General features: G+C 28.7%; 1 protein-coding gene across 1 annotated transcript; it reads right to left on the bottom strand.

Moving 5' to 3' along the window:
• Positions 1–507: 507 nt before the first annotated feature.
• On the bottom strand, positions 508–21947 carry LOC113551975. Its single transcript, XM_026954592.1, has 6 exons — positions 21733–21947; positions 17163–17628; positions 14222–14330; positions 2597–2929; positions 2252–2520; positions 508–1907 (listed from the first exon to the last, which is right to left on the bottom strand). Exons 2-6 carry the CDS (start codon positions 17615–17617, stop codon positions 1418–1420), a joined length of 1656 nt encoding a protein of 551 aa, XP_026810393.1. The 5' UTR covers positions 17618–17628; positions 21733–21947; the 3' UTR covers positions 508–1417.

Here is a 21947-nt window from a genome sequence, read left to right as displayed (position 1 = left end):
TTCGAGACTTGCACACCATTATAATAACATATAATCGATTTAGCACTTTTAGCAGTTTCAATTGTTATTGTACGAAAAATTTGTTCCGAAAACTTACGCTCCGTTGTCGTTGTCGACGGTTTTGCAACAATCATTGTCAGTCGAAAAAATATTTTCAATATTACGCTTTTGGTAGTTCGTCCTTTATTAGAGTGTATTGTGTCCATACCTACAAGGCTACAAATAAGAGGTCGCGAATTCGCCAGCTTCAAGCTCGAACATTATAACATCATAGCCCGTACGCATGTATATAAGAGACAACGTAAATACATAATAATTTTATTTTGCTTTCAAATCTGTTTGATATATTTATATTAAATTTAATTATACAACGAACAAATAAAGTATACAACACATTAGCAATATTTTTTGTTTACATGATAAAAAAAAAACTAAACATTATTAAATTACAATAATATTTAGTAAGTATATATACTTCGAAGACAGTAAAATTTTTTATTTTTTAAAAGTAAAGCCTAAGGCAAACAACGTTATTGGTTTAAAAAAAAAAAAACAATCTACAGTAAAATATAATAATTATTAAATTAACCAATTACATCGTGTGTAATATATAGGACCATTAATAAAATAATACTTATTTAAATGTCTTTTTTAATAAACATCCGTTATACTCCTGATCCCCGTCAGTATACAAACATTGTCTTAATAGATATCGTTATATAATATAAATGCAACACTGCCATAAATAAAATATTGCTAAATAACAAGTAAGCGTATAGAATTGATAAAAAAAAAATTGAAGAATTCATTATTTAATATTAAAGATACATAGGAATAACATAATATCGTTAAATAGGAATGAGTTTTCTTGAATATTAACGATATGATAAAGTAAATATATTAATACTGCAATTATTGTAAGTTAAAAAATAAAATTAAAAATCGTAATAAAAACAATAAAAATAGCGAGAGATAAGTATGATATTAGTATATTGTAACGTAGGTACATCACACGAAAAATCAAGACTTAAGCACCTACCTCTACGTACCTATCGGCTAGTCTACCCACATAATATTATATATCTACGAAGATAGACTTAGTGTAAGTAGCGCAAACAAACTCCGAGTGAACAACGACGGCGTTGATAAAATTTCGTAAAAATAGTTTTCGTGAGTACAGGCACGTCTTTCTATCAACCCCCCTCCCCCCCAGTAATGATAAACGAGATATTTGATACACCAGTTAAGTATATCAACAGTAATAACTTCCCCTAAATTAATAATAATAATAATAATATAAACAAACTAAAATTAAAAAAAAAAAATAACGATACACGTGATGATGTAGATAATACTTTTGACGGAAAACTTTTCCAAACCTATCTGGTTGCGTGCACATATTACATTATTATTATTTTTACTGAGACTCGTCGACGTGCTTCTTGGAAGACACGCGTCTGATAAGCTTCCTGAACGAAGAAGTCCACTTGGCGGAACGGTTGAATGACGTGGAAGACGATGGGCGATGACTGCTACAAGCCGGAGTTATCTTGTTCGGATCAGTTGGCGTGGCTGACGACGACGAGATTCCAGAATCTGAAGAGAACTGGCGGCGGCTTCCGCTTCCGGTGCATTTAGCTGGTCGGCCTCCGATGTCACCACAGACGTCTTCATCATCGCTGGCCGAAGAGAACGCGTCGTCGATGTACGATACGAACCGGGACAGCGATCCACTGGCGACCGACCGTTCTGGCGTCGACGGCGGCGTGTGCGGGAACGAGCACGCCGACAGGCGTTCGGCGAGTTTTGCGCACTCCAGTTCGATGTCAGACGCGGACATCCGGTCGGAGGAACGGCGAAGCTCGTCGAGTGGGAAACAACCTCCGATGAATCTCGAAGTCTTCTCCCTGCATATTTTGAGGGCCAATAAAAAAAAGATGAACATTATAATATATAAATGACTAAGACGGTATAATAATAATATAACAATTTAGAGCGATCTATATGGACAAAAAAAAGAGGTAGTTGTGAACGCGCAACTTAATTATTTATTGACTATTTTAAAAGTAAAAAATATAGATTTAATAAAATCCTCAAACTGTTTACTATATATAAGTATTAAGCAGCGATATTTTTATCTAACATAAAACAAATGATGTACTTGACAGGTTAAGATTGATAATAAAAAAAAAACGAATTTACCCTTCAATCAAATTATTTATTCTTTACTAATTTCGATGTTTAGACTTACCCGTGTCTGCTTGACGTGTACTCTCCAAAGGTAGCTCTGGTATACGAACAAACGGAACATTTTTTGCGCCTGCATGTAGCCAAGTGTTTCATACCTTTCTGCAGCTGGCTGTTCAGAGTGGCTGACTGTTTGGCCATCAACTTTAGTTCGTTTACTTCGCGTTCCAGACCAGACACGCGCTTGGCCTTTTGACTGGCCTGTCTGCTGTTGGTGTGATACAAGTCGGCTTTCCGCCCGAGATCCTCCAACACTTCTTTAAGCCTCGAGTTCTAAAATAAAAAAAACCAACAAAATATAATTAACAAATTTCAAACATTTTCTGCAAATAATATATAATCATTATACCTCTTTTTCAAGGGTGTCCTTTTCGGCTGCGATCTCCGAAAACTGTCTATACGCGTCCATACGCGCTCTTTCCAAGTTGCGCCTAGTGATTTCCGACGATTCAGCCTGTAGCCGCAGCTGCCTGTACGCTTCATTTTTCTCACGTTCCAAACGGTCCTTCCACTTGACCATTTTGTCTTTTTCATTGCGCAATTTCTCGCAATCCTCTTCTAATCGAATCACCTTTTCTAGCTGCAGAAATAATTCTTCTTCTTTTTCGTGCAGTTCCAAGTCCCGGGTCACCAGCTGTTTTTCTAGCTCGTGGTGCGTGTCAATTAAACTGTCACGTTCTGCCTGCAAAACATAGCCAAAGTTAAATATATATATATATTATATATTTATACCCATTATACATAGGTAGATACAATACTATTATAATACTCTCGATGACCGTATTTTACCCTCCCTCCCGGTGCGCTTAGAGCCGTTCATCAGAACTATACATACAATAATCAGGTCAACAACGAGCACGGAGTCCAGTGGCACAACGCTACCACCATTTTCCACGCACCGTATAACAATATAAGTAAAGATACCGGGTTTATAATCATATTATATACGTCACGTTTTCGTGTCTATTGTGTGCGAAACTAGCGTTGTAGGCTATTCTATCGATTAATCTACGAGACGATTTCGATCGGTTTCGTTCTTTTATAATAATTATTATTATTATTATTAACGTAGAGTTGTATACCGTATGGTTATTATAATTTCGTTTTTATATCGTATACAGAGTGTAACGGAAAGAACCAACAAAAGTAATTAACTCACTAGATACCTCGTAAAAAGTGTTGTCATTATTGATATAAAAAAATTATAAAGTCATTTTAAAATTAGGTATTATATATTTAAATAAATGTGATAAGTATTGATTAGAACAACAGTTATTGAATAGTTAGTTAATAACATTCGTCTGCTAATTCTGTTACACTCTGTATATACAGATAAATTAAATATCGGACAATTCCCGAATTGTACACAATTGCTCTCACCATCCGATGACAGTTTACCGTTATGGCGGCTACCAATATCGTCATCATCACATCAGGTAGGATCTCTATATATGTCGAGATATTTCATGCTGTACTATTGTACACTGTAAACAGAATACAACTTTTGACCTCGCTATAGTGCCACGATTTTTATTATTCTTTTCAACGCAACACTAGGAATTCTGTTAATCTGCCAAACGATACTTAAATCGGTTATACGGTCGAAATGTTAAAGTGGTGTGTATGTTTACTCAAATCACCGCAAACGGTTTAAGCATATATCGCACATAACCGTTCTACGCATAAATAATATTATACCACTACGCTGTAGGCTATAACACAGTTTATGAGAATTACCTGCATATATGTAACATTTTAACGATGGTGATATAACTTAAGTAAGATGTAGGTATATGAATCAAAATCATAACATTTAAATTACCTATGTATGTAATACAATGTATATGTATACCATATTTGTGAATGTGAATATTATAGTGCCTACGTATAGAAAAAAATATTATTAGATTACACAGTTAAGTTCTCAAACTCGTTTGATTTGCTTTATAATTTTCAAATTAAAAACACTGAGATACATCACTGATGATTTACCTTTCTCTTGCGTACACAGCATTATAGGAAAAGAAATGTAATTTTGAATCTCAATTCGAAAAGTGTATATAGGTACTATAGTATATAGAAAAGAAGACACGCACGAAGTACAAACATGTCTTATACTCTTATAAATATAACCGTTTTCAGGAAGTCAGTATTATATGACTATTATATATTGTATATCATTATCTATTGATATAAAGAAGAATATAATTTAATCTATCCGTCTATAATTATTATTATTATTGTAAAAAGCTTTCATTGCTGAGAATATAGAACATATATAGAAGTTTATAATGTATATCTGTGTGACTGCCTGTGTTTAAAGAGAATGCACATACGTATACGTTTTCTATACAATTAAATTATTTTTTTTTTTTTTAATTTCTAACACCAATCCAAACGACTTATTTGCGTTTACCACAATTTAACGACAGCAAAGACCTGAATGGAAATAAAAAAAATCGATGAAATACGGGTTCATTTTTACCGCAAGCAAATGCGCGACACCGCTAACTCGAGTCAATATATTATATTATACACGCTTCACGGGACACCACAACCTGTCATTCAATATACTTAATACCTTCTTCGCGAATATTATACGCAGCTAACAAGTGTTATAGCCCACCTACGACCTATGCACCGTCGTTGGTTGCACGATAAAACATATTACATACGAAATACGAGACGAATACGATGTAGTCTTCTTTTCGTTTTGTCGTTATCCAATTAATAAAAATGCCCGTTGAGAATAGACCACATGGAGTCAAACAAACTACGACTTATAATCATTTACCGCGTGTGTATAAAAACGGTAAATGAAATCTCTGGTGTCATTATATTGTACTTTGCACCGATGCGTATATAAATTGCAATAAATGATTGAATCGATAGTAAACTATTATTATATACGAATACAAGTTTTATCGGTATATATCGAAATAAAACAAAATTGGAAATTTCGTTTGCGATAAAATTGATACATTATAAAAGGTTTTATATATAATTTATATGTCTTAACTTAATATAATAATGGAATACTTTGTGCAGTATGTTCAGTCGAATCGGAACGGAAATGTATGTTAAGCACGAACTGCTGTGAAATACGTATTTTTAGAATATATCTTGCAGTACGTTGCCCTTTTATATTACTATGAATTCGGGACCTTTACGCAGCGTAACCCCAACTGGTTTTATTGGGAATATTCAATTTTGAAAAAACGGGCAAGCAGGTCAATAGAATGATGATTTTGTGGTTTTGGCTGGTTAATATCGATTAATGTCAATTCTTCATTTCCTACGAATTCGAGATCATTATGGAATTAAGAATTAAATAAAAAATAATTACAAAAACAACGTAAATAAAAGATATTTATATAATATATATATTTTTAAATCTGAATCAATACGTAAATCAAAATCGTGCATTATTGAATTGAGAATTTTATTGATTATTTGAACAACTCTAAACGTGTTTTGAGTATATAAATAAATAAATTGTGATGTATGAATTCAAACTGTACTCCCACAAAATGTCAATTTACACATATGCGGCATAAAAGAGAACGTCTGCCTGCCAAACGTTCCATATTATATAAATTTTCGACTAAGCCAAATCACGCATTGCCAAGACTAGTTTAGAACCGTTACGAATCGTGGCCGTCATCGCATGAACCTTTGTACAGTATAATATAAAATAAATAACATACAATTATCAGATTTGTTCTACAACACATTTCTATGTTTATAAAACTTAAACCTAATTTTATCGATTCTGGATACAATTCGGTTCCGTTTTTGGGTTTGTTTTCACATACACGACGATAGGTATAATTGCAGATAATATCTACAATATTATTGTGTTAGACGATAGTGATTGGTCGGATGACTACGACACGTGAGCGAGTTTTTCTTTGACTTCTAAAGACACATATGATGTGACGCCGTAATCGGAGAAGTCGCCGTATTTGGTATCGGTCCTGTGTAATTAGATATTATAGTCACCGCCGTGTGTGTCATATCGATAGAATTTTTCTTTTCTATCGTATCTCCGATGATATGTATCATAATATCATAAGCTATAACTTATAACTGTTATAAGGTTAGACACACCAGTGTTTCATAAATTTATTTTTATATATAAAAAGTGTTAAAACTTAATGTACATAATATTTATAGTAATAATTTTTTACTAATAATAAAAGTTCAATTAACACGAAAGGGAAATCACTCGCAAGAGTGTGTATACCTATCAACTATGTACACGATTTTAGAAAGAAAACGAGAATTTCCCACACACTTCGCAAAGGCGGCCGTAGACTATGGCTGTGGGTCTGTAGGCGAGCGAGTTTCCGGGTCGTGTACATATGTCTAGACGGTGGTAGCGCAAAGTGTATCGAACTCTCTGGGCGGCCCAGTTCCCTGGATTTTAGTCGTTCATTGTTTCATCTCAACAACAAAAGCGGTTGTTTTCATATGATATTATTAATATTATACTTATACATATAACTGAATAGGTATATATTAGAAGAGCGTAATATTATTTATGAAATGAAATTTAACCTACCTAAATATAACAATATAATATAATATATTATACATAACTAACGTTCCGCTTTGGGCGGCATAGTCACGCTGTCCTTAAAGAACGCAAAAACGTCCCGCTTTGAAAAATAAATGGCAATCTGCATTGCATTCTATCAAAAACGAGCACATATACTTTAATATTTAATTATCACAATACAGACATTGGTTTATTATGTACACGACTGTAATAAAACGTTGTAATTGTATACAAAAAATTAAAAATCAGAAATAAAAGTAGGGATGAAGATTATTATACGTTTCATTGAGATAGGATATTTATTATATCTAAATATTTTTCAGTTTATTTTTTAACTGATATTTATTGTACTTATAACTTTAACAGGCACATTTGATTATGAATTGTAAAAGGTGAACATATATGATATTATAAGTTAGTAATATACAAATATAATAAAATTAAATTAATAGACAAAGATATGAAATGAAATTATTTTTTTATTTATGTACTCGAAAGTCATCCGAGTGCCAGTTGTATAGATTGCATATTGTGTGTATTGTTTTATATAAAAGCGTAACGTCGTAGGTATATTGTCAAATAGGATGTGAAAATAGCTAGGCACTCACGCATGACGTGAAGATATCATTATTATAAACTCATGAAGATGGCCCAGGGTGACTAAAAAGTTTTGTTTTTTACTGAATATTCTCAACATAATGTGTAGGTATGTGTAGATGTGTATAGGACCTACCTACTTTCCGTTTTATGCACACCTCGTCCATATACATTTAACGTTACATCAATGCGCGGTATATATCATGATGTCAGCGCAAACGACGATTAGACAGTTTTATTATATTATTTCTTCTTCTTTTTTTAAATATTTTTTTTTGTTATCACGACTTTCTAATACACACACACACACACACACACACACACACACACACACACACACACACACACACACACACACACTGCACGCAACACGCAGGTCGCCACAGCGGCAGCGCTGTGCGTGTCCTTTTCGCGAAAGGACGCGAATTGCAAAATCGCATTATTATTATTACCCGTATATAATAAAAATAAATATAGAATATAATATATATAAATATGTGTATAACACAGACAATACTAGCGTTTGTGTATACGAATTTGCGGTAACATCGGCGTACCGGGTACAACGGATTCAAATATATATTATTCTGTGGCCTTGGTAAACACGTTATTGCAATTATGTCCGGTATAGATACGTATTATGTATATACACATACTTCCACTGCGTCACACTGGTGGCTAGGTGAAAAATATAATAACGTGTTTAATGTACAATGTCGAAAACATAATGTTTTACATATAATTTTTTCATGCAGCGCAGCGTTATTATTTTTCACATTTTTCACGGCGGGCATATTTGTTTTTAATAGGAAACCGAAACTGACATTAATTTATCGACGTCAACAGACAGAAAAATTACTGCTTTGGCGAATAAAACAAAACACACAATAGAATTGTTCAAGTATAAGTACTAATGTTAAAATAAATATCCAAACAGAAACGATTGACGGCTAACTAAGCCGAATTTAGGATATCAGGGCCATAAACATCATATTCACCCAGAAGGTTTACAGGGCAATTACACTCGTTTTAAAAATATAAGTAATTAGTAATTATATAATATATTACTTTAAATGATATATAGCTGCTTTGTTTACACACATATAATTGCACGTAATATAAGCTAGTTAAAACTTTAAGACAAAAAGAAATATAATTGTTTTAACTTGTAGTACACCCTTCCTTTTTATATAAAACAGTCAACAAAAAAAAATGTATGCAATGACAATATAATGCATCATGATTAATGATATAGTAAAAACATAATTTTATCGATTCTGACGAATAATTCTTTATTTCCAGCATTTCTCTTCTCGTTTACACATTTTTATATTTTCCCCTGCAATAATTCAGTCCTTTACTATTACGAGAAGATTGAGGCAAAATTGAAAACAGCTCACGAGACTAGCACTGCTTTCGGTATAAATAAATAAAGTGTGTGTTTAATATTCAATATATTGTTGTATAACAAACAATATTTGCGTGTAATATAATATATATATATATACACGAACGCTGGCTAATCGCACATTTTAACTACGTTTGCACTGCACGAATTCTCATTAATGTGTATATGTTGAACTACTAGTAAATGATTGTTTAAAAGTTTTTACTTGAAAGTATTATAATTGATTTTTTTCTCATTATAATCTTTGTTAAATCTGCCACATCACTATCACCAAAACATATTTTACAACCTATTATATTATTATTATATTATTTACGATATTTGTATGTACTGTATGAATGTTGATCGATGATTTAATTTTAATTGCAGTTATTGGAACTTAGTTGCAGTAGGAACACTATGAGACATACAAGTTATAACTTATAAATCACTTTGAGATTAAATTGAGTTTTTTTACACAATACACAAAACAACTATATTAATCAGTAGAATGTATATTGAGATAAGATGCATTGTTTTTATTTAGTTCTGAAAAGGCAACAAATTTAAATAAAATTCGATTTTATACTTATTTAACTATGGAAATGTGGGCACATTTTATTAGCATCGGTAAAATAGAAATTAGAGGGTCCGCAGTTCATGAAATTTCTTTCAGAATCGTGACGGAAAAAACAATTGACGCTAATAATACAATAACTTTTGTAGTAATGTACAAGTTCATAACTAATATATAGATATGAGTGCTCGAATGACGTACACGGTACCTATATATATATAATATATAAACAATATTTACGTAGCGTGCACAGCCGAAGTACTCTATTGTCAATTTATTATTTTTGTATACGTATTGGTGTATTACCTACGTACACAATTTTTTAAAATGAGAGGAACGATAATATAATAATGTCTTCAAGTATATTATTTAAAAGTAGTTATTATTATTTTTTTTTTACCACTTTAATTATTAACGGCATAATAACTAATAGTATAATAATAGATATAATAGAAATCTGTAAAAACACTTTCAAGCTCAAAACTATACAATATATACAATACCATTATTTGGATACGAAACACGATCACAACTCGTAACTACTACTACTGCTAGGTTATTATTACAATCTGTATGTATGAGTAGATTACTTTATATAGTATAATTTAGTACTCCAGTACTGTACTGAGTACTGAACTATAAACATGGTCAAATCTTATGTTTAAATGCTTTCATTTTGTTTAAAGACCGAATCATCTTCCGCTTGTCTATTGTTCGTATAATATCGTAATATCGTATACTGATTATCATATGAGCGTTTGAAGAAACGGAAGTACCTACACGATTTCCCGTTACGGATGCACATCGAATATTTGAATAATTTAACTAAAGTGTATTCACGACATATACATTCTAAAATATCTCAATGGGATTTTTTTTTTATCTACACACGATTTATCATGCAACAAAAATATCAATACTTCGTTGACCACGAAGAGTGTGCACGTTTCAGTGATACAAAATAAGTGGATTAACAATTAATGTCTCCGATATCACTGTTGATAATAATTATTTATTATAGCATTGGGTTGAGAATGTATTGATTTCGATTCGAAAATAATGCAATTCTTTAAGTTTAAAGATTTAGTTTAAAGTTTACATTTCGAAATTTTATTGTAATAATTATATTGGCTGTATCACCATAAAAAAACAACGAATATTTTTGTTTATTTTTTTAATTTTAATATGAATGAAACATAGATAACAACAAACATTAATACATAAAATCCTAATAAAATGTTTCAATATTACCTGAAGTACAGAGATTGGCAAACAAAATTCGTTAACACGATAAAATAGTCCAAAACGATATCTCTGAACGGAAGTGTATTGTGAGACGCGAGGTTAAAATATTAAATAAATAATAATTAATAATTTTTAATAAAATTATGAATAAACATTATTTACTCTTTGTGTACTTTACATTTTTAACTAAAAAAAAATTTGTATGCATCTATTTCACTATAAAATTAAAACCATATAAATATAAATATATCTATACATAAAACTTAAAGATGAATGTTTTTTGAAATATTACTTAGGTACACCAAGGTCTAATAGTTATTATCAATTTATAAATAACTATGGAATTATATTTTAAAAGAAGTAATAATATTTCAACATTATAATAATTTATTATAAATAAAAAATAATGATCGCTAAATGTATGACTTGATTTTATAATAGTCCAATTTTTATTTGTCTATGTAGGCCACTAGACATTGTTATAATCATTATGTTCATAAATTATTGACAGATTTGATTAAACTAATTAAAAATTGAATTATAAAATATAAAAATATAAAATATAGAATAAATATTATTAATCAGTAGAATAACTAAAGAATATGTAAAACAAAAATAAATTAATACGACTAGAGAACGTTTGAATAACATATTAAAACTAAATGCAATTATAAAATGTTTATAAATACATAATTTTAAATTCGTTCGAACAATAAACTAACCAGTAATAATTTATTCAAATAAAAATTTAGTAGGCACTATATTATTATAAAAATACAATAAATTAATATTAATATTTAAAACAAATAACAAGATGATGATGATAATAATAATAATAATAATATGTTAATCAAACATTTAAGAATCATAATTTTTTAACGTTTCTTTTACATTAATTAAATTATGAAATTCGATAAACTGTCAAACACGAAATATTGTAGCATTATATCCAGAGACGCCCAAAATAAAAATCGATTTATTCGTTGAGCATGTACATGTTTCATTCATTGTAATATAAGAAATTACACACTAAAAACAAAAACGACCCACCTCGGTTAGTAGATAAATGATAGCTTTAGTCGTCGACTTCCCGCACGTGTATGTTAGTAGTTTTTCCGAACAATTTGGGTGGAGCACAAGCTACTTTATTTCAAATACATACTAGTTGCAACAAACTTTAATATGATGGAAATATTTTTATTCAATAAGAGGAATACGAGCCATGGGAGTATGAGACCCCTTTATGTAAATGTAATTTGTATAATAATAGAAGTAATTTTAGAATGGGAATTAAAAACATTTGTTTATTTTCATTAAAATTATATATTTGAAAATAAAAACTAATGGACGTTGACTAAATAATAAAACGTTAAAGGAACAGTTGATATTATCGTATTATTTTAAAATTACAAGTAAATAATAAACTATATACCTAAATATTATTTAATCATTCATACTTTGTTGGGACAATATTCAAAAACGGTAATTTAACGTATACTTTGGTCCAGTCAAATTATTTTAATAATATATTTTTATATTTGTGTAACTTACACTTGTGTAATTAAATCTTAAGCTATTTGTTTTGTAAATCTAATATAACCATTTTAAAATAATACGACAATAAATAAGGTACATAATTATTGAGCATTTTAAATGAACTATTTTATATTTTTATCTTAATATTCCGACGTTATTCAAAAGAAAAACATCTTATAATTGGTTAATTTAATTGTGTAAATTATAAGCATTGTATTTGTGAAACATTGTGAGATTGGCGTCTAGGAAAAGTTTAAATTAAAATTGTTTATAATTATTTATAATATATTTCCTCGTATGTCATTTTGTTTATTACGATAAGTTGATAACAAAAATATCTTTTCCGTTTTTATTGTCTGTATAGTTTAAAATAATCATGAAACAAATGGTTACAAAATAGTAAATACCAATATAGAATTCGTAATGTATTCGTAGAACCCGTACTGCTGAAGTTATAGACATATTTAATCATTTTTATTTTGGTTTTTAAAATAATTTATTAAATTTATTATAATCCGGAATTTAAGAAATTGAATTATTACATTCATAACCGTTAAACCGTACAAATAAAACATAAATATATATATATACAAAATAGCAAAACCCAGGCTTCAATAACTAAGCTCAATAAAAACGTAGTTTTCAAAATGTTTGACAAACATACTCAATAAATAAAATTGAATTCATATCGAATTGTATTTTATAGATTATTCATAGCGACATTTAATACTTTCTTTGTACTACGTAAAAAGGTATAGAAAATAAAAATAAGACCTCTAAGCGACTTTTTACACGCGTATAATAAAAATGAAATGCATCCTAACCACCGTCACTACCGATCATTTCCCGATACGGTATCCATTTCACATACGTGAATCAAGAGCCGCCTGTTTCTTTTGACGTTAAATGTGGGTCACGCAAGAAGCTGATCTCTCGGCAAAATGATTGTGTCAGTATATGTCCTAAAGGCAAAGTACACACCACAATCACCACAACTGCACACATACTGGCCTCACCGCCGTATTACACTTCACTAACCAGTGGTTACAATTATTTATTTTCGTGTTTACTCCAGTTCTCTTACGGTCGAGACCCTCAGCGGATTTATCCATCGTCGTTTTTACCTTGGGAACGTATGCATCAAGGAGACTAGTGTGTTATAATATAATTATTCATTCAAAAATACTTTTTTTTTTAACGATATTATATAATAGTATAATATCAACGACTGGGGAGAATAGGTCAGCAAACACCACATAAACATAGTCATATTATAGCTGAGTATGAAAAACTTACTTATCGATAGGATTTCCTGATGGAGAACGGTAGAGGTAGTAGGTGCCTACACGAACAACTCTCACTTCGTGTTCACAGTAATTACATAACGAGTGGACAACAATTACAATTACTACTTGCCTTCGTTGATTATTATGCGAGTGTAATGATACATTTTTTTTTTAATAAACATAAACCACGAGGTTTTTACTTTTTTAGCGTTTCTCGTATTTATTTGCGAATTATTTAATAACAAACGGTTTAATTGTTTCAAAAACTATAAGACCTGGCCTACCTGCCACATCATAGGTCATATATTACGAACAGGAAGTTAAATCAGTTTTTCTCCGCTTCGTAGGTAATCGCTAATCAGTATTTTTGATACTCGAGTTAATATCTACAATTAGTAGAAACGCCTAGTATATTGGAAACTACTAGAAGACAACATAATATAATGTGCTAGGCTTTCTCCTGTTTTGCTTATGTGCGTAATTATAGCCGATGACCTAAATACAGAATTAGTGTCATCGAGACCCACCACTATGTAGAATCAATGTTGAGGCTTAGTTTAAATGAATATAAGAATCATCTTTGGCCTCCTAATGCGCGGTTTTATATTATTGTGGGTGTTGTCGCACAAACCAAACACTGCAAGAATAGTGAAAGTGCTAATAACCACAGAATAACGAATAAAACAAAATATAATAATATGTACGAGTATATCGACCTATATATTTGTTCCGTATTATTCTAAACTCGCCGAACAATAGTCGCATATGGGAAGAGAAAAACTCACCTTAATTTCATGATATTTTTCTTCCAAATAGTATGCCAAGCTTCGAGCTTCTTCGTATTTTCGAGATATATCAAGATACTTTTCGTAGTGACGTTTGAACAACACAAATCTGAAATAAAATATAAACATGAATTAAATCTTTATTATTTATCATAAAAGTTGACGTTCATTACAAATAATACATTACATTAAGTACATGTACATTAGATAATTAATGTCTATTATTTTTAGGAGTTATTAATTAAACGTTATAACTTAATATTAACGAAATTAATTTGACTAGTTGTATACTAATTTTATAATGTACATCCGTCATACATCTATAGTATTGAAGATATTTGATTTGTCAAATAAAATCTAGATTATTATTTGTTTACTTCAAAATATTATAAGTAAACATCCAATCACAAAATGAATAATAAATTATTAAACAAAAATAAATAAATAAACGTAAATTAAACTTTTTTGTCTATACAACATGCATAACTCTGATACGAATACATTTTTGCTCAAGTTTTAATGAAACTTTATACCTTTTTTTGCAAAAAACGTTTGAATCATAACAAATGTTTTTATTATAATTTCTTGTTTGATATACTCTGCGTCTAATTCATTTCTGTAGTATCAATATGTACTACTCACAGGCATTTAAAATTGTTAGATTGACATTTTTATTTAAAATAAAATTTAAAGCTACAATACTACTCTAACTCTAAATAATGTTGCTTAAAAATAATTAGATAGAATTTCTTGGGAATTTATCTACCGGAAATCTTATTATCGAATTAACCTTGTGATTTGATATCTCGTGAAACATGAATGAACTCGACAGGGCAAAACCACATGTCTTGTAACAATTTTCACCTTTCAGCGTTACAATTTCATAATTAGAAAATCATGTATTAATATATAACGGTTTTTAATTAAAAAAAAGTCATATAGCATATACACATTATATATATTACACACCAGTAGATCGAAACATACGCAAAGTACTAAGAACAAACATTCTTCATATTATCCTAATAATTTATACTAAGACATTAGGTACTATAAAATAGTTTTATAGTTTTATAACATACAAATCATTTGATATTTGTCATGTAAGTAATTAACACAACCAAAAATGAGACTAAATAATAAATTAAACTAAAAAAAAATTATATAACAATTTATATTTAGTAATTTTTATATCTAAAATGCAAACATTTAAAGTTATACTCGTAGTTTTTATTTTTAAGAATATAATATTACATTATAAATATCTATGTATAAAAGAAGCTATTATTATTCTATAGAATAATAAAAGTTTTAATATTCTCATATACGTGTACTCATATTTTTAAAAATAATTAGGCAATTTAACCTGAATATACATAATACCTATAATACTATAACGTTTTATAGCTTATAAGAATATATAGGTAGAATAAACTTTAATTAAAATTACTCATAAAGGTAATCAAAATAACGAAGTCATTTTCTTTTTTAAATTATGTATACTACAACGCATTATAATTATAGTCACTGACGGTATTTATAAATATATAATATAGATGGCACATTTAAATTTCAAATTCATACTAAATATCGAATTGAAAATTTTATGTTCATTATTTCTTGGTTTTTATTACTAATTTAGTATGTGCTGTGGCTATTGTCATAGAATTCAAAGTAATATTAGTATATTACACAATGAAATGGTAAATATTTATGACAATACAACAGTTCAGTCACACACTTAATTGTACCACTCACGTAATAATTTATTCAATCAATAGAGCCACACAGATAAAAATAATAGTATTTAAATATTTAATTATTTTTAAATTAAATTACCAAATATATACTTTATTTTTACTTCGGGAAATAAAAGAAATGACGCAATTATTGTTATTAATGTATATTTGTAAATGCAAGTATTGAAGACACATAACATTCCATTACAGATAGATTTGTACTTGTAAATTGTAATTTATTATAACAAACTTAAAATTGTAGTCTGGTCTTATAATAATTTATGGTTTTAAAATTATGTATGTTTTTTATGTTTGTAAATTGTTGTAAATAAAAGAAGAGATTGCCATTCATTTTTTAAATTCAAATCTAAAAATCTAAAGATTATTTTCAAATATTTGGTCATTAATAATTATTTACAGCACACCTTACCATGAAACTGGTCAAGTTAGTTAGATATTATTAAAATTCTGAGGTTATAAACGTGTTCTTCAATTCGTCATTATGCTCAAGGATAATGTTCATGTAGTCATACAATAAAAAATTGTTTATTTATTTCGTGCAGTTGTAACAAATACTTTGAGAACAGTGAATTACATATTATATCTTATTGGAATTAGGTATCGTTCCAGTATCGTATTATAGTATATGCCATAGATATAAAATTTAAATATAGGTACTATACTAAGATTTAATATAAACCATTAATATCTCAAATTTACCATGTTTAACAACAATTTCATTATGATTAAATAATATGTATGAATAAAAACAATGACAAATAAAATAGTTGGAAGGAATAATTGTGTACCTATGAAAGTATGAAAAGATAAGGGTGTATATATTAATTGTAAAAAATTATTTTAGCTAATTGCAATACGTTTTAAAAATTAATTAAAATGTATAATAAAACATGCAAAGAATATAGTTGGTCTTTCAATACTTTTAACAAATCTAGCTTTGATGACACAGCCATACAGAAATTTATTCAAGTTTTATGAATTTATTAATATCTAGTTTATTTAAAAATGTTTACATTAACAAAAATAGTTTACAAAAACTGTAACATAACTAATCAAAATTAAATTAAATTCTTAGCTAAATACATAAAAAAAAAATAATTTGTAATAAATAAAAGAAGCAAACTAAGTTATATTTATAAAGTTTGTAAGTTATATTTTTTATGTAAACTATTATTTATTACCTGTAAAAGTCATTTTGAGAGATGATATCACCAATGCTATCTTCTGGGTCAATGCGATCAATTACACTACATCTTTTATTAGCACCCTCTGATGAAAAATCTCCAGTTAACTTCAATAGCGGTGTTTGATTTGATTCTGGGGCAACGATAGGAGATTCATAGCAAGCCACAGATATTCTATGATCATTAACTTCATCGTCATACACCACACATGCATCTTTTTGAATTTGAAATGCAGCATCACTAATACCATGCTGCATATCAGGTGGAGTATAAGGAGCACCTTGTAATATTAGATCATCACTACGGCTATGTTTGAGTTCACTATTCATACGAAAACTACTACGTGGACCAAGTACTGGTGAGAGCATCCCACATCGATACACCTCACGCCGAGGAGAGTTATCAGCCGAATGTACCATTATATCAGCCATGGTATCTCGTTTGCAACTCATATGGAAGGACACTAGAACATAAAAGTAAAAATTAAATTAAATAGTACACTAAAATTATGTTAAAATAAAAGATAATAATCTATTTTTACCTAATTTTTACTTAGGTATGAGTTATGAACAATAATTCAACACTTATCTTTAATTAAATGAGTTTAAACTAAAACAAATTTGAAAATATATTTCTAACCAACCTGTTTAAATATGTACAACTGGTACACGTAGATATTAAGTATTATGATGATTTTATGTCTCAATTGATTAAATAATAAAAATTACAAATTATAGCAATCAATATTATTCTGTAAATTAGGTCATTCAGATAAATGTAAATGTATAAGCCCAGAGGGCTGTTATTTAATAACTGGTCATTACCTATTATAAAACATGAGAAAGAATACCTTGAATAAGCAATTAATTTTACAATTTTATTTAAATACCTATTCAATAATTTATCACCTATATTTGAATTTTAGAATGTTAAGTATGAATTAAGAAGCATCATCATTAATGATGTAGATAATATGTCTCAAAATCTGAAATGTATACCTAGAGAGAGATATGTAATTAATATTTTCAATTTATTCTTTATTGATTACATTAACTACCTTCTTATTCAAAAATATATTAAAATAAAATACAATAGGCTAATTCTTTAATTTCATAAACTTGTAGTTATAATAATTCTAAAATTGTTTATTCTACGCTTACAAAAGACAAAATAAATATCATAAAAATAATCAATTAATTATTTTTGTTATCATAATGCAAAATTATATCTAATTTAGTTTATTTCTGAGTTTTTTTAAGTGATCTTCTAATTTTTTTAAAGTAGATATGTCTAGAGAAAGGATAAAGAGACTTAGAGAAACTAGGGATACCAAATTGAAAAGAAAAAGTACAAAATTGAGAAGAATGGAAGGAAGTGTCGGTGGCGACAAAAACTTTTGAAGAGTTGTGATGCCAGGAAGAGAAGAAAAAGAGAGATATTAGATATTATTATTTTGTCTTAATACATCTATTAATTGTTTGAACGAATTATATAAAACATAAGCACTTACTAGTGTATGCTTGATTATTTGATTTAAATTTTACTTTTAGGTACCTATTAAAATGAAATTCTTACATAGAAAGTAATATATTTGCTAGGAACTATCATAATAATTTCTATATTTACGTATTACATAGACATAGCAATTTAATAATACTAACACAAATATACTGAGTTGACTATTTGATACCTATTGGCTATTACCTGAATATTATAGTTCAACAAAATACAATTTGGACATTTAGCCATAACTATCTTTGATCTATTTAATTAAGTTCTACATATTGACATAAAGTACAAGATTCAGAATAAAATATTTTATAATTAGTGCGAAACTAGTTATAATATCCTGATAACTGTAGTTAATGATAATTGACAATAGTTAAGACGACGTCTCACCTGCATGTGTTGTCTCTGTGTTATAAACATACGACATAGTAAATTTTCATTTACGAGTTTCAATAGTGTGCTTTTAGTTTTAATATTAGAGTGAATTGACCTATTATCAAACTTTTAGGCAAGAACATTATCTGTGTATTCTCGTTGTTTTTTTACGATATATTAATTTTTAGGTAAGTTATGAGTATGAAATTATTAAATATTTTAAAATGTTCATAATTCACTTAAAAATTAAAATATTGATAAACCAAAGAGAGAACACAAATAATATTCTTGCCTAAAAGTTTGATAATAGGTGAATTTACTCTAATATTAAAACTAAAAGCACACTATTGAAATTGGCGAACAAAAATTTACTATGTCGTACGTGTGTAAGACGGAGACAACACATGCGGGTGAGACGTCCTATTATATTCTTGGTTATATTACAATAGTTTAGACATTTTTTTTGACAGCAAGCCACTAATTATTTTTAAAAAATACATGACATAATTAAAATGTGATTGCAAGCTTCAAATTAAGTGAAGGTGAGTTGCACATGTTTAGCGGGCCGAAAACCCTGCTTATATAGTTATATAATAAATTGTCTGACTGTATGTTTTTTATTATATTGTGATCTAATAATATAAATTAAGTATTGAAGTATAATAAATGTGATCCTATTGAGTAAGAATTGATACTAAACTAGAAATTTATTTTTTGGAAAAAATTGATGGAAGACAATGCACTGTACAGAGCTTATTATTGGACATTAATTGTAGCTAATAATAAAATAGAAATGTTTAACTCTAAATCTATATGTTTATTTTAAAGTTTCTGTTAACTATCATAGTCCCAGTCCTGATGTTGACATTTAATTAAGTTTATATTATGCATGCTTTCAAAAATGTAATGAACTAGGTATTTACATAATTTCCAACTAAATATAATGATAGGTTACCAATAAACTATAATATTATGATTTGTATTATATGTCTTAAAATTAAGAATTCTAATCCTGAAATTGTTACTAAAATAAGAAAAAGGGTCTATATATTTTAAGGTTATGTTACAGTTATTGAAAAATATATCATCATAATAATTATATTAAATAAAATTTGCTGTAAACCATTTTTATACCATTCTATTTGGTAACTGTTTTTATATTTTGTTATTGTTAAATGTAAATATAGGTTAGTGTCATAAAAATTAAAAATGATTTATCTAAAGTATATCTAAAGTTGAACTTTTTTTATTTAGTTTTTTAAATAATTTATTATGCGATGTTATTTTAATTTTAATTATATTTAACACATTTATTTTTTTTTTTTTTGAAAATAATAATGAAAATATAAACACAATTTTGGTAGAATTTTTAGAATTTAGATCCTTAGAAAGACAATTTGATTTTATGATTTAATTAGGGGCTTTCTTCTGGTGTTTTTTTTCTATTTTCTGCTAATAAAACTGGTCAAAAGTGGTATGTTATTGAGAATATATATCAGAAAATGCATTTAAATTGTACAAATAGGATACTATTTATTTACTTAATCATTCTTTGAAACCAACTAGGGTTAATTGAATAAAACTAATATAATAAGTATAAAATATACTAAATAATTAACCTACCTAACTGTGGAAACTTTTGGTAAACTAATAATTAATAATATATACATTATACTTACTCATATTACACTAACAATACCTACTAATTATTGAAAAAATTGAATTTTATAATTCTAAATGACAACATTTTACAAGAAAGAAAAATATATATTCAATTAGGTATATGTATATTAAATGTTGAAAATTCAAGAAAATGATTATCTAGACATAGATGTAATAATATATAAATACCGAATAAATACATTAATATATCTCATAGAAATAATAGATTTTTTTCTGACTGTCCAACCTAATTTATAATTTTTAATTATAACATTTATCATTTCCTAGGTCAGGAATGTTCCCACTGTAAAACGTATTAACATAGTTTAAATACCTACAAAGCAATTAATTTATAGGGGAATGAATTACTATAACTATTCTTAAGATATCTTTAATTTTGAAATATTTTTTGATTTAAGAATGCATGTGAAAACTTATTACTGTAGTAAAATCGATAGGTAAGCAACTCAGTAATCAATTTAGTATATTACACATCAAATTTTAGAGTGACATAACTATTTTTCTGTTTGCTTTGTGTAAGTCCCAAATGATGTGAACGTTTAGTGAAATAAATAATAAATAATTTTAGTGTTAACGAGTAGTGCAAAATTTATTGAGAACGTTCAGTGACGTACAGTTACACATCTAGCTGTCATTGGTAACCGAGTGCAAACATTTTCTGATGGCGAGATAAACTATACCTATCAACTTATATCACTCTACGAGACTGGTTCTTGATCAGCAAGTTTGAAAACTATATAGGCAAGTACTTGATCTTGGTCCCTTCAACATTGTATTCATTTAGACGAATAATAAAAAAAAAAAAAACTAATATTATCGCGTTATCTTTTTTAACTGTATAGTGTGGAGTAAAAGTTTTCCAGAACGACTTAGGCCACCCGCACCCCTGATCCGCGATGTGCGTAATGACTGACACATCTGAATCGACCACGGTAATACTTAAAACATAAAGCATCTCGCACCCTATAGTACGCGCCTAGATAATCGAATTAAAACTCACCATCAAACGTGCGACGTTTCTGTTTCTGGTCAATCGATCGCCGCGGTCACCACGATGCGCGCACACAACTATTCGACAGTGTCACGGATTCGCACGGCGGACGTGTAAAAATTATTATTATCATTTATCAACTTGTCCCGCACATCGGGTGGCGTAGACGACGGCTGCGACGACGACGCGACTAGCAGAATCGAAACGCACTGCACACTGCAGTG

The sequence above is a fragment of the Rhopalosiphum maidis genome, chromosome 2 (assembly GCF_003676215.2).
Source record: "Rhopalosiphum maidis isolate BTI-1 chromosome 2, ASM367621v3, whole genome shotgun sequence".
Taxonomy (NCBI): domain Eukaryota; kingdom Metazoa; phylum Arthropoda; class Insecta; order Hemiptera; family Aphididae; genus Rhopalosiphum; species Rhopalosiphum maidis.
The sequence above is the reverse complement of the archived record's forward strand: the minus strand, read 5'-3'. Positions and strand labels throughout refer to the sequence as shown.